We start from the raw sequence: 13,514 nt of genomic DNA, 5'->3' as shown, positions 1-13,514 counted from the left end.
CCCCTTCATAAATGCTTCTAAGATAAAAGGTATAGGAAAGAAGATTCTGTATCTTTTTCAAAGCTGACTTAAAAAAGTAAAAAACTTCATACAAAGTCTGAAATATAGTATTTATTTCTAAACTGAAGCCTTACAGAGCTTTCAGAGAACAAAGAAAGATCATCTATTCAAAACTGGGAGGCATTGAATTTTTGCTCTTTATTTCTCTATAATAGGGAACTTATTTGCCACCAAAAGAGAATATCCTAGCCTAGAGGCTGTAATTGCAGGCATCTTTCAAACAGCGGTTTTCAACACCCATCATCAGCCCTAAACTTCACAGGCTATCATACATCTAAAAAGACAACTTCCAATTTATTTCCTCAATATCTAACCAAATATTTTCCTGCGTTTAGATATATTCACAAGATGGACACGTTTACAGTCATTAAAACGATAATTGCATAGACAGTAGAGGGAGGCAACATGCTGAAGTAAAAAGAGCAGTCTCGGGAGCAGGCCCACTAGAGTTCTGACCCCAGCCTTCCCTGAAAACTGAATTGCCTTGACCAAGTTATTTCATATTTTAGGCTCATTTCTTCTTCTGCAAAATGTAGATCGACAACTCTTTCCATGTTGTTATGAAGACAAAATAAGATACTGTATGTAAAATTCCCCGCAGAGTTTTCATTCACAAAACACACCCAATAAAATGAAAGCTACAAGTATTGTTATAAGAAAAGTAAAAAAATGCCACTATGTTAAGTGAAGCAGAGCACAGAAACGGTATTTACAACCACTGATTAAAATATGCAAGTTAAGTGAAAAAAAAAAAAATGGAAACAGTTGAGGATGGGATACTGGCAGTTATGAGTAACTTGCCCTCCAAAATATTAATCAATATTGTTACATCTTTTTATTTTCAATTATAAAACTGGTGGTTTTAGTCCACTCAGTGCTTTTCACTGGCATCTTGAGGTCAATATAAGAATTCTCAGTCAGCCTGAATTTTTACCTTAGGAGAAGAGAGTCGACAGAAAAAAAAGCAATAATTTATTGATCTGAGCAGCAATATTATTCAGAAAATCTAATCTGCTCAGTATTGAAACGCTTATTCCCCATATTTTGGACACTGAGCACATTCTTGTTTACCAGATGTGTAGACATCTACACATAAAAAGATGAGCTTGCTACTGCACATGGTAGTTCTTTTTTTTTTTTTTAAGATTTTATTTATTTATTTGAGAGAGAGCGAGAGAGATCACAGAGGGAGAAGGAGAAGCAGACTCCCCACTGAGCAGGGAGCCCAACATGGGGCTCAGTCCCAGGAGACTGAGATCATGACCTGAGCTGAAGGCAGATGCTTAACCGACTGAGCCACCCAGGCACCCCTGCACATGGTAGTTCTATTCTGAATCTATTTAAACGTAAAGGTATAATACCTGCTTGAGGAAAACATTCATACAATATCGAAGTACAGTGACAAGAGAAGAGAAATTCTCCCTTACCTCCCTTCCTGTCATTTTTACCCTCACAGTTAAGCAACTACTATGAAAGGCTTTGGAAGAGCCTTCAAGACTTTTTATATATCTACAATCCTAAGTATAACTTTTACATATTTAATAATCTGTTTCAAAATTTGCTTTATAAAAAAACTCCAGTTATATTTTAGACAGTAGCATCTCTTTTTTCCCCAGTACACATAATGAACAATCTTAAATATAACAAGTATATGCCAAATAATGAACACCCAATAGCAGAAAAGAACAAAATCCAGTTTTACAAGCCAAAATTCTCTTTATATTTATATTTGGAAAGTTAATCATTTCTTATTTAAACCGAATTACATAAGTCTTAATTAACAAAAAGTATTTCTGGGATAGGTTTGTAAATGGCAAAATGCTATAATATTATAGTAGTATTATAATATATACTTGCTGACTAAAATTGAATTTAAGACATGAACAATTAAAATATTTATGGAAATGTAACTCCATCAGTGCTTTCTTATATAGAATTTAAAGGTAGATTATTGTTGGTGCCTGGGTGGCTCAGTCGTTAAGCATCTGCCTTCGGCTCAGGTCATGATTCCAGGGTCCTGGGATCGAGCCCCGCATCGGGCTCCCTGCTCTGTGAGAAGCCTGCTTCTCCCTCTCCCACTCCCCCTGCTTGTGTTCTCCCTCTCACTGTGTCTCTCTCTGTCAAATAAATAAAATCTTTAAAAAAAAAAAAAAAAATAAAGGTAGACTATTGTTAATGAAATGACCAGAAAGGCAAACAATGCTCCAACCAATGAGCTTGCTAATTTTATTAACTTTATGAGCATAAAAAAATACATATATTAAGTTTTTCTCAATTTCATGCATGCATACTTTTAAAGGAAAGCTAAAGGACAAATGTCATAATCATATTCTACTAAAACCTGGCACATACTATGTACTCAATAAATACCAGTTGAATAAATAGAAATAACCACGTATTTATTCTTATTATATAATATTCTAAATTTCTGATACCTATAACTACAAGGAAACAAATTTCAAGATTGATTTTATTTTTCTTTTTCAAAATTCATAAAATTTTAACTATAAGGCTTTTCTTCTAAGCCTGTGGATTAAAAGGAAAGGTATATGCATCATTAGGAGTTTGTATGAAATCCCTTTTAAAAATGTGACTGTATCTCACAGGGATTTAATCAGGGCTGTAAACAACAAGCTGGTATGGATTGCTTTTTCTGGTACTGGTTGGGGAGAAACAGATAGGAAGAAATAAAGGAAAGGTAATCTGAAACGTTGGATTCTTGTAGAAGGCAGTTAGAAAACTTCCAAAGGTAGCATTTAGCTTGGAGGTGTCTGAGAGGAAAGTAGACAGTTTTGGAGAAAGCAGGCCAATGGAACAGAAAATAGATTTAGAAAAGCAAAATGAAGATGGTAAAGCCAAAAGATGGGTCCCCAAGAACAAAGTACTCAGATGTCCAGAATGAAATAAAATCATCTGAAATAGGGATTAATGGTAAATCAGGGGGTCTCTCTTGTGGGTAAGTCAACTGTTAAGAGGATGAAGTAGTCTTTGGCATTTGAAAAGGAAAGGAGGTGTAGGGTGGGGGGTGGTGTGATAGAGAAGTTAGAACAGAAAAGCTGGTAAGGAGAAGACATTGTCCCACAGAGCTCTCTGGGGCCTGTAGGTGCTGAGGCACAGGGAGAAAAAAAGCTATTTTTTTAATTAAGTTAATATATATAGGCATGTATGCATCTATATACACATCTATATTTCCTCTAATAATACCTAATCTATAATCTATGTAGATTTCACTATATATAACTATAAAGGTATGTATAGTATTTGAATGGATAAAAGGGATAATAAAATGTTAAAACTATAATTATAGCACTTACAACCTCAGGCCAAATGATTTAGAGGCAGCAGTGATGTACTCAAGCAGTTACGTTGCTAACAAGTCAGATATAAGATTAATAACTGGAGAGGTATTACCCTAGTATGCTGTTAAATCTAGGAATCATTTAGCTTAAAGAGACATCTATTTCTTACATGAAAACCATTCTGACCCCAACACTATGCAAAATATCTAAACTTAAATGGAACAATATACACATTCACAAGTTAATATTTTTTAAAATATACTTTGAACTGTCTCATTTGTTTACAGAAAATAACTTACAGAGTTTAGAATAATAGAATAGTTGTGGATAAAAATAAACTGTCAACCTCAGAGGAGTAAAGGATGTCAATGTTACTAGACACCTGAAATGAACCAATCATTACCCATTGAACCTGGAATTTAAAAATAAGTCTCCTGGAAGTTTAGGCAGAAAGGGAAATAGGTTGGCTAAGTACTATTTATTCAAGTATCAGATTAGTTTTTCACATAGGCAGGAGAGAAATCACAGATGAATAAAATGCATGTATTGAATAAATTCTGATTACCCATTTATTTTGGTCAGTGATTTATATTAGTTATGGTAATTAATAAAAGGATTATAAGTATTTCCCAGTATTCATTATTTGGCATAAAAGAGCTGTACAAATAGATGCGAGCTTTTCTTTAAATAAGCTCAAGGAGGAACTTATTGCATATATTCTTTAAAACAATTTTTTTGCATATATTCTTTTATGAGGAATCACAAATGATATAAGAGAAAACCTGCATCTATAGTTTTTAAAACACAGAAATACTACTGAAGGGACAGTTCTTGATTCTAGGTCCCTATGAAACACTAGTACACTAACAGCAAATGATAACCCAACCACATAAATGTGGGCTGAATTCCTTACACAATTATCATGAGTATTTGCATGTGTGTTTGACTACTCGTATAATAATACATAATAGATTTTGCCTGCCTACTTCTATCCTATCCCCAACCACCTGTCCTTGATCATTGCCTTTATTTCCCCTATGTGAAGTCTAGTGATTTCCATTTCAAAGAGTTGAGCTTATTTTTTTATAATCAAGCACTAAGATAAACAAAATAAGATTAACCTCTGAAAAGTATTCTGTAAATAGCTATTCTAGACACAGAGGTCACTTTATTGGGAAACTATCCCTTAAGGGCTATTTGCTTATGAGCATATCAAATCAGTATTGAGGGAAATAGATTAAAATATTAGAATAAATTGAAATTAAGATACTTTTTAAAAAAATAAATACTTGCTTTATTGCTGTGTTTCACAAAGTAATAAATATCAAGCATTCATTTTTACTGTATCTTTACCTATACACCTGTTTTTAGGCTGAATTTATAATTTTTATAATCTTAAACAGATACTTTTCATTAGATTGAAAACACTAAAGTTACCAAAAAAACATTACCGGGGAACATTATTAATAAAATAAAACATAGAAGATGACTGAATGATAAGCAACTTGATATACACTTAGCCACAAAGTTAAATTCAAGTTAGTCATATGATTAAAGATACGTCACATTATTAATTTCTCCAACATATCTGTATCTGTGCTAAAATCCAAGACATCTTCTGAACACAGTGGCAAAGACTGCCAACTACCCGCCTGCTTGCAGCAGGCAAGAAACATGAGAAAACAAGACCAAATCAGACAGTGAAAAATGACAAGTTTTCATCTAAACTCCCAACATACATGCAAGTTTCTTTCCTTCCTAAAAATTACCATCAAATGAATCACTGTAGTCCACATGGAGTTAAAATAACGTGGGCACCCCTGTTTTTAGAAGAGACAAAAATGGACACAAAAGACAATGAAAGTGCTCCCAATCCTGTGCTTTCCTCCAAAGCCTTAACATCACACCTAACTCTTGAACCTCATCAGCAATTACTAAAGACTCAAGTGTTACGTCAATCTTAAAAGGGGAGAAGCATGAGAGAAAAGCACATTACCAAGCTGCCTCTGTAGTCCTTAAGGAACTTGTAGACCGGGATCTTGGCTTCATAATAATGCTCATTTTTGGGGGGAAAAAAAGAAGAAAAAGAAAGGAAAAAAGAAAAAGAAAAAAAAGAAAAATGTCTTCAAGTATTCTAATACATTTCAGCTGTCTTTCTACAAAGATGATTTTAAATATATTCCATTTCCAAGGGAGGCTGCTTGAAGAAATCCAAATTTCCCAGAGTCCAGCTCAGGCCCCCAGTCTGGAACATAAGGAAGCTTCTAAGACACAGGAGCTCTTTTCCTCTTTCATGCTGAATTTACTCCAGCACCAGGCTGTTCGGAAGTGAACAGTTTCTTTTATGTTTTGCATTGCCAAGGGAGGAACTGAATTTTGAATCTATTCTTCATCTGGTCACAAGGGAAACACAGTGAAAGAGCCTCTTGATCTTGTCTTTTCTGCAAATCTCTCTTAAAGATTTCCAACACTCTCCAAGTACTCAGGTAGAGTGAAAGGGAAAGAAAATGACTGCAAGTTACTGAACACCAGAGAGCTGTCAGGGAAGTTCCATTTCAGGGTGACCACAGGAAAACACTCTTCTCCGGGGAGCCAAGAAGTCAGGGAGAGAAGAGAGCTCTCCACACTTCAGCTGGGCCCCGTGCTTTACCTGCGAATGCAATTTCCGCTGTGTCCCCTACTTAAAATCTGACTCCAAGCCTTTGTGAATGAGAACTATCATTCAATCTCGCCAGGCAGAAACTATTCCTCAAGGGCTGTATGACGTCTGTAGGAAGGCAGTTCAAAACATCGCAGGGAAGTGAGAGAGGAAAAAAAAAAAAAAAAACCCAGCGCCCAGCCAGGCAGCGTCAATTGCTGAAACTTACAAAGCGAAGGGGCAGACAGACCAGCGCCAGGGACCAGGACTGTAAACCAGCCAAGCAGACAGACCTCTCCAAACTTATAAAACTGTTTCCTCCTCTGGGAAATGAGGTGTCTGTATTATTCAGGGTAAGATTCCCTGACCACCTTTATGAGGAACACACCCCTTTGCAACTGACTTGTTTGTTTCTCTTCCCTTCAACAAAAAGGTGATTTTCTCAAAGTCCCACACTGAAACTAAAATTTCTCATCAGAAGCAAAGTTGAGAGAACTTGAGGGCTTAGCAGTTGTTATTCTGAGCCTATTTAATGAAATGTCACGCTTCGAGTTTGGTTGTAGAGACGCAAACTGCCTCTTGAAAATTAAACTGTGTAGCAAACATCGTTGCATCAGATCGCGCTGGAATGCTTAAACTGAAAACTCTAATATATTACTGCTGGACAAGTGGCTACATGTACTAAGGCTGTTCCCTTGCACAATGTTTTCTAAATCTTTTTGAAAATCATATGCAAATTTTATTGATCTCTATACACTGAAGGCTCTGCATTTGTTAGGTCTTAACCGCTCTTCAGTAAGGAATGAAGCTCTTATCATCTTAACATCTCTTACTATTGTGAAGACCAGTCCCTGCCATCTGAAATGAAAACTGTTCTATTATAGTAGACATAATCTACACTGATTTGAATTGCTCCTAGGAGAAGGAACATTTGACCACCCTGGCTATCCCCCTCTGAACATTTGCATAGAGGATATATATATTCGTCAGGGTGTGCCAACTTGTTATTTTGCATGTGAATCATCGACTGAAAATAATTTAAGGATTCTGATTCTTTAAATGACATTAGTTAGTACGCTGGTTCTCTAGTCTGATGTGAACTCGGTATTTATTTAGCATTTGCAGGCAGGATGTCGGAGTGCAACTGTGACCCACCCAAAGGATTTGGAAAATTAATGTAGTAAGGCATCCCGCCAGGGACTCTGGCTGCTTACTGCAACAAAACCTCCAACTCCTCCCCTGGTCACACTTCAAGGTACCGTTGTGATTTTTGTCTCCTCTCAGTGACCCTCAGGCCGCTTAAGGTAAATGCTAATAAACTACTTTCCATATCATTATTTCCTTAAGCTTTTCAGTGTTTCTATGACTGCTCAGGGATAGTCACACATTCCCAGTTCTGTCCCATGTTTAGTGCATTTCTGGCACTGTAAGGTAGGTTCACCAATCACGTATATTTAGAAATTCAAAAGCAGATTTGTGAGACTACTCATTTTGGGGGGGGAAGGGGTTTACGGGAGGAGATTTATCTTTTATCTCCTTAGAATTTTAATGTGTGAAAAGGAAGAAAGAACAGAGTGCAAGTAAGCAACTACTATTACTTACGTGAAGCACCGTTCTCTTCTGTGTAAGGTCTATCAAATATCCTCTGGTTGCCATTTCAGCAAGAAAATGATAATGATCACAGAATGTAATGTCTGAATGTTGTGTGTTAAACTTTCCCGAAATAATCAGCCCTGTATTTTACCATCTCCCAGAAGGCTCTCTGTCCCAGTGAGATTACTTAGCTCACTGTCACTCCCTTGGAGTCACATACACACAAGAGGTTAGTGCTGCCCCAGGAGCTTTTCCTTACTTACTTGTTCAATGTTCTGTGTATTCCAAGAATCTATCTCTGAAAATCCTAACCCACTTACTGGGTATCTCCTAAACACTGTATAACAGTCCTATGATGACGAACATATCATCCTTGTCCCCAAAGAAGACAAATTGAAGTGGGGTATCTGACAACGTACTCAACTAACCAGAACACTCAAAGCTTCTGGGATGGATAACTCAAGGTTGCTCACAGAGAAAGAAAGATGCACAGTACCATCAGGTCACTGAGATTTGAATTTTTACTTTACTTTTACTTGTAATATTTAAGGTGGTGACAGATTAAAAAACTAACAGTACTCATTCAATATTACAGTGTCTTCTCCATTCTGTCAGTTTTTCACACATCCATTTCTGAAATAATGTTTTGTAAACTGACAGTTGTTGTCTGTTTTCCTCTGAAAAGCTTCTCAGAATGGAGCAGATATCGCACTGCTCCCCAAATTCCTGTTAGTAAACACGTATATAATATTATACAGGCTGACAAAGATGTCTGAATCTAGGAGGACTGGACATTAGGAACCATACGTCTCTTGTCTAAAGAGCTTTGGAGAATATGCATTTGATCCAGAAGCTGCTATTTTTTCTAGCATTCACCTGATGTATTCAATCATATAATGTTATATAGACTTCTATTTGTCTATTGTCACCACAACATTTCAATGGACCTCAGATGTATAAATTCCTTTGGGTCATTTATCCATATGTATTTTTGTTGAATTAAACCATTATGTAATATGATGTTTCCTAAACTTCTGTCATTTGGACATGATTTCCACAAGTTTTGCCATATTGGCACACAATCTATACGATTACTTACTTGATATTTTTCTTCATTGACTCAATTTTTAACTTACATAACATAGATTTAAAAGGTAACCTTATACTTATTTGGTAAATGTGTTTGATATGTTGGTTATTCCCAGCCCCATGATCCAAGTATTAATAGAAAAAAAAAAAGAGTCCAAATACCGCCTAAAATCTCTCCCATATCACTAATAGGGTCCGTAATGCAATACGGGCAACACTCATGTGGAAAACACCAATTGCATACAAGTAAATTAGATGCACCTTAAAATATGATTTCCCCTTCTCTTATCATTTAATGGTGAGCATGACTTATGGGACTAATGTCATTTACCAAGTGCTAAGAACTAAATATGAAGCAGTAACTGGAACCAATTAAATGAGGTGTTAAGGAATGATTTTGCCATACAATGCAAGTTTTCTCAGATATTGTTACTTTGAAATACTCTGCCCATTTTGAAATCTCCTGTTTTCTGAGTCAACTCTTATTTTCAGATTACAGTAGATACTCTACACTTTCCAATCTGTCATGGGCAAATTTTTGAGAACCACATTATGAACGAACAGAACATTCAAGCCTGTCAAGTGTGCTTAAATTCAGCACTTCAGATATGTCCAGTAACATTTTGGGAAAAATGACCACGGAGCTGCAGTTTTTAAAAAGTTTCCTGGTATTCTATATTGTATTCTAACATTCGTAAGAACAAGTCACTTTGAAGTCTTATATCATTTCCTCATTATTGAGAAATAATGTGGCATTTTTCTTATCTGGAGGGGAATTTTGGGCAGATTCAAGCAGTTTCTCATCTTATTACACTCACTAAGTAAACAGTTGGATTCAAAGACTTTCTTATATGTGTGAACCTCCTTGGAGCTAAATTCCTTCATTCCTGAGGAAAAGCCCAGAGTATTATATTTGAAAGGCTTCTAACCTTCAGATTTTCTACCTCTTTTGTAAAACATTAGGTTAGAATCATAATCATCATGTTTTTATGTCCCACATATATTAATTTTGCTTTTGTTGTCATATCCAAAGAAATCACCAAGACCAACATTAAGGAGTTTTCCCCCTGTTTTCTTCTAGGAGTTTCTTATAGTTTCGAGCCTCATATTTAAGTCTTTAATTCATGTTGGGTTAATTCTTTTTTTAATTTTATTTAATCATGTTATGTTAATCACCATATATTACATCATTGGTTTTTGATGTAGTGTTCCGTGATTCACTGTTTGCGCATAACACCCAGTACTCCACTCAGCACGCGCCCTCTTTAATACCCATCACCAGGCTAACCCATCCCCCCACCCCCCTCTCCTCTAGAACCCTCAGTTTGTTTCTCAGAGTCCATAGTCTCTCATGGTTCGTCTCCCCCTCCGATTTCCCACCTTCATTTTTCCCTTCGTACTATCTTCTTTTTTTTCTTTTTTTTAACATATAATGTATTATTTGTTTCAGAGGTACAGGTCTGTGATTCAACAGTCTTACACAATTCACAGCACTCACCATAGCACATACCCTCCCCAATGTCTATCACCCAGCCCACCCCATCTCTCCCACCCCCCACCACTCCAGCAACCCTCAGTTTGTTTCCTGAGATTAAGAATTCCTCATATCAGTGAGGTCATATGATACATGTCTTTCTCTGATTGACTTATTTTGCTTAGCATAATACCCTCTAGTTCCATCCACGTTGTTGCAAATGGCAAGATTTTGTTTTTGTTTTTGTTTTTTGATGGCTGCATAATATTCCATTGTGTGTGTGTGTGTGTGTGTGTGTGTGTGTGTGTGTGTATGTGCGTGTGTGTGTATACCACATCTTCTTTATCCATTCATCAGTAGATGGACATTTGGGCTCTTTCCATAGTTTGGTTATTGTGGACACTGCTGCTATAAACATTGGGGTGCACGTACCCTTTTGGATCACTACATTTGTATCTTTGGGGTAAATACTCAGTAGTGCAATTGCTGGGTCGTAGGGTAGCTCTATTTTCAACTTTTTGAGGAACCTCTATACTGTTTTCCAGAGTGGCTGCACCAGCTTGCATTCCCACCAACAGTGTAGGAGGGTTCCCCTTTCTCCGCATCCTCGCCAACATTTGTCATTTCCTGACTTGTTAATTTTAGCCATTCTGACTGGTGTGAGGTGGTATGTCATTGAGGTTTTGATTTGGATTTCCCTGATGCCGAGCAATGTTCAGCACTTTTTCATGTGTCTGTTGGCCATTTGGATGTCTTCTTTGGAAAAATGTCTGTTCATGTCTTCTGCCCATTTCTTGATTGGATTATTTGTTCTTTGAGTGTTGAGTTTGATAAGTCCTTTATAGATTTTGGATACTAGCCCTTTATCTGATATGTCATTTGCGAATATCTTCTCCCATTCTGTCGGTTGTCTTTTGGTTTTGTCAACTGTTTCCTTTGCTGTGCAAAAGCTTTTGATCTTGATGAAGTCCCAATAGTTCATTTTTGCCCTCGCTTCCCTTGCCTTTGGCGATGTTTCTAGGAAGAAATTGCTGCGGCTGAGGTGGAAGAGGCTGCTGCCTGTGTTCTCCTTTAGGATTTTGATGGACTCCTGTCTCACATTGAGGTCTTCCATCCATTTTGAGTCTATTTTTGTGTGTGGTGTAAGGAAATGGTCCAGTTTCATTCTTCGGCATGTGGCTGTCCAATTTTCCCAACACCATTCGTTGAAGAGACTGTCTTTTTTCCGTTGGACATTTTTTCCTGCTTTGTCGAATATTAGTTGACCATAGAGTTGAGGGTCCATTTCTGGGCTCTCTATTCTGTTCCACTGATCTATGTGTCTGTTTTTGTGCCAGTACCATACTGTCTTGATGATTATAGCTTTGTAATAGAGCTTGAAGTCTGGATTTGTGATGCCACCAGCTTTGCTTTTCTTTCTCAACATTCCTCTGGCTATTTGGGGTCTTTTCTGGTTCCATACAAATTTTAGGACTATTTGTTCCATTTCTTTGAAAAAAGTGGATGGTATTTTGATAGGGATTGCATTAAATGTGTAGATTGCTCTAGGTAGCATTGACATCTTCACAATATTTGTTCTTCCAAAAGCCATCTATGAAAAACCCACAACGAATATCATTCTCAATGGGGAAAAACTGAGAACTTTTCCCCTAAGATCAGGAACATGGCAGGGATATCCACTATCACCACTGCTATTCAACATAGTTCTAGAAGTTCTAGCCACAGCAATCAGACAACAAAAAGAAATAAAAGGCATCTGAATTGGCAAAGAAGAAGTCAAACTCTCACTCTTTGCAGATGATATGATACTTTATGTGGAAAACCCAAAAGACTCCACCCCAAAACTGCTAGAACTCCTACAGGAATTTAGTAAAGTGGCAGGATATAAAATCAATGCACAGAAATCAGTCGCATTTCTATACACCAACAACAAGACAGAAGAAAGAGAAATTAAGGAGTCGATCCCATTTACAATTGCACCCAAAACCATAAGATATCTAGGAATAAATCTAACCAAAGAGGCAAAGAATCTCTACTCAGAAAACTATAAAATACTCATGTTGGGTTAATTTTTGTGAGTGATATAAGATGGGGATCCACTTTTATTCTTTTTCATGTGGATATCCAGTTTTCCCAACACTATTTATTGATGAGATCATCCTTGCCCTATTGTATGTTCTTGGCTCCCTTGCTGGAAATTAACTGACCATAGATGACACAGCTTTACTTCTGGACTTTTTATTCTGTTGCATTGATCTATAAGTCTGTTTTTATGTCTGTACTAGAGCTTTGCGTTTGGGTTACTAGAGCTTTGTAATATGGTTTGAAATCAGGAAGTATGATGACTCCAGCTTTATCCTTTCTCAAGATTGCTTTGGCTATTTATGGTCATGGTCTTTCATGGTCACATGAATTTTAAGATTTTTTTTTCTATTTTTGTGAAAAATGCCATTGGGATTTTGATAGGAATTGCAATGAATCTTTACATCAAACTAAAAAGTTTCTTCACAAAGGAAACCATCAAAAAAATTCTTTTTGGTTCTGTACCCAATTCTAACATGTATGTGTGTCTGCGGGGAAGTGGGCTTCCCCACACCAACAACCAATTCTTTGACACCAGTAGAATGTCCCAGAATTCAAATCAATTCTGACCACTATCTACTCAAGGCATCAGATTCCAGAGGTAAAGGGCCCAGTCCCATAAGAATGCACTCCCTCCCCTTCAGATGCCAGTCACAAGCCTGAGCTGTTAACATGTTTTTCTGAACAGCCAGCTATAGATTGGCGGTTCCCACAACCCCTTCCTTGGAATCAGTTGTTACCTGTACTTCTGACCAAGTGGCTATAAATCAGAGATTACCCCCCTTTGATCCCCTCCTTGCGTTCGATTAATTTGCTATTTGCTAGAGCGTCTCCCAGAACTTATGAAACTTATTTACTCACTAAATTATCAACTTATTATAAAAGGATAATTAAAGAACAGCCAGCCAGATGGAAGAGGTGCACAGGGCAAAGTATGGGAAAAGGGTCCAGAGCTTCCTGGTTCTCTTCCCTTTACAGCCACTCTGCCCCCATCTCCACATGTTCACCAACCTAGAAGCTCTCTGAACCCAATCCTTTTGGGTTTTTATGGAGACTTCATTACATAAGCAGGATTGATTAAATCACTGATCATTGACCACTGATTCAACCTTCAGCCCCTCTCCTCTCCCCAGAGGTCATGGTCTTTGACCATGGTTGGGTGGGGCTGAAAGTTCTAACCCTTTTATCAAGGTTGGTTCCCCTGGCAACCAGTCCCCATCCTCGGGTTACCTAGGGGCTTTCCGAAGTCACCTTATTAGCATAACATAGGATACTTTTA

At 37.2% G+C, this 13,514-nt stretch overlaps 1 protein-coding gene across 8 annotated transcripts in view; it reads right to left on the bottom strand.

Moving 5' to 3' along the window:
- Positions 1-13,514, bottom strand: part of PDE4D (phosphodiesterase 4D) — a 1,430,886-nt gene that overhangs the window by 280,205 nt on the left and 1,137,167 nt on the right. Inside the window, exon 1 of one of the 8 annotated variants that reach the window (XM_078067296.1) lies at positions 5,356-6,443. The exons of the other annotated variants lie outside the window; for them this stretch is intronic. Within the exon in view, the coding sequence (XP_077923422.1) occupies positions 5,356-5,420 (65 nt within the window). The 5' untranslated portion in view covers positions 5,421-6,443. Of the gene's footprint in view, positions 1-5,355; positions 6,444-13,514 lie in introns of those variants that run through there. 8 annotated transcript variants of the gene reach the window in all.

This window comes from Halichoerus grypus, chromosome 2 (genome assembly GCF_964656455.1).
Source record: "Halichoerus grypus chromosome 2, mHalGry1.hap1.1, whole genome shotgun sequence".
Taxonomy (NCBI): domain Eukaryota; kingdom Metazoa; phylum Chordata; class Mammalia; order Carnivora; family Phocidae; genus Halichoerus; species Halichoerus grypus.
This window is presented reverse-complemented; position numbering and strand designations above follow the sequence as displayed.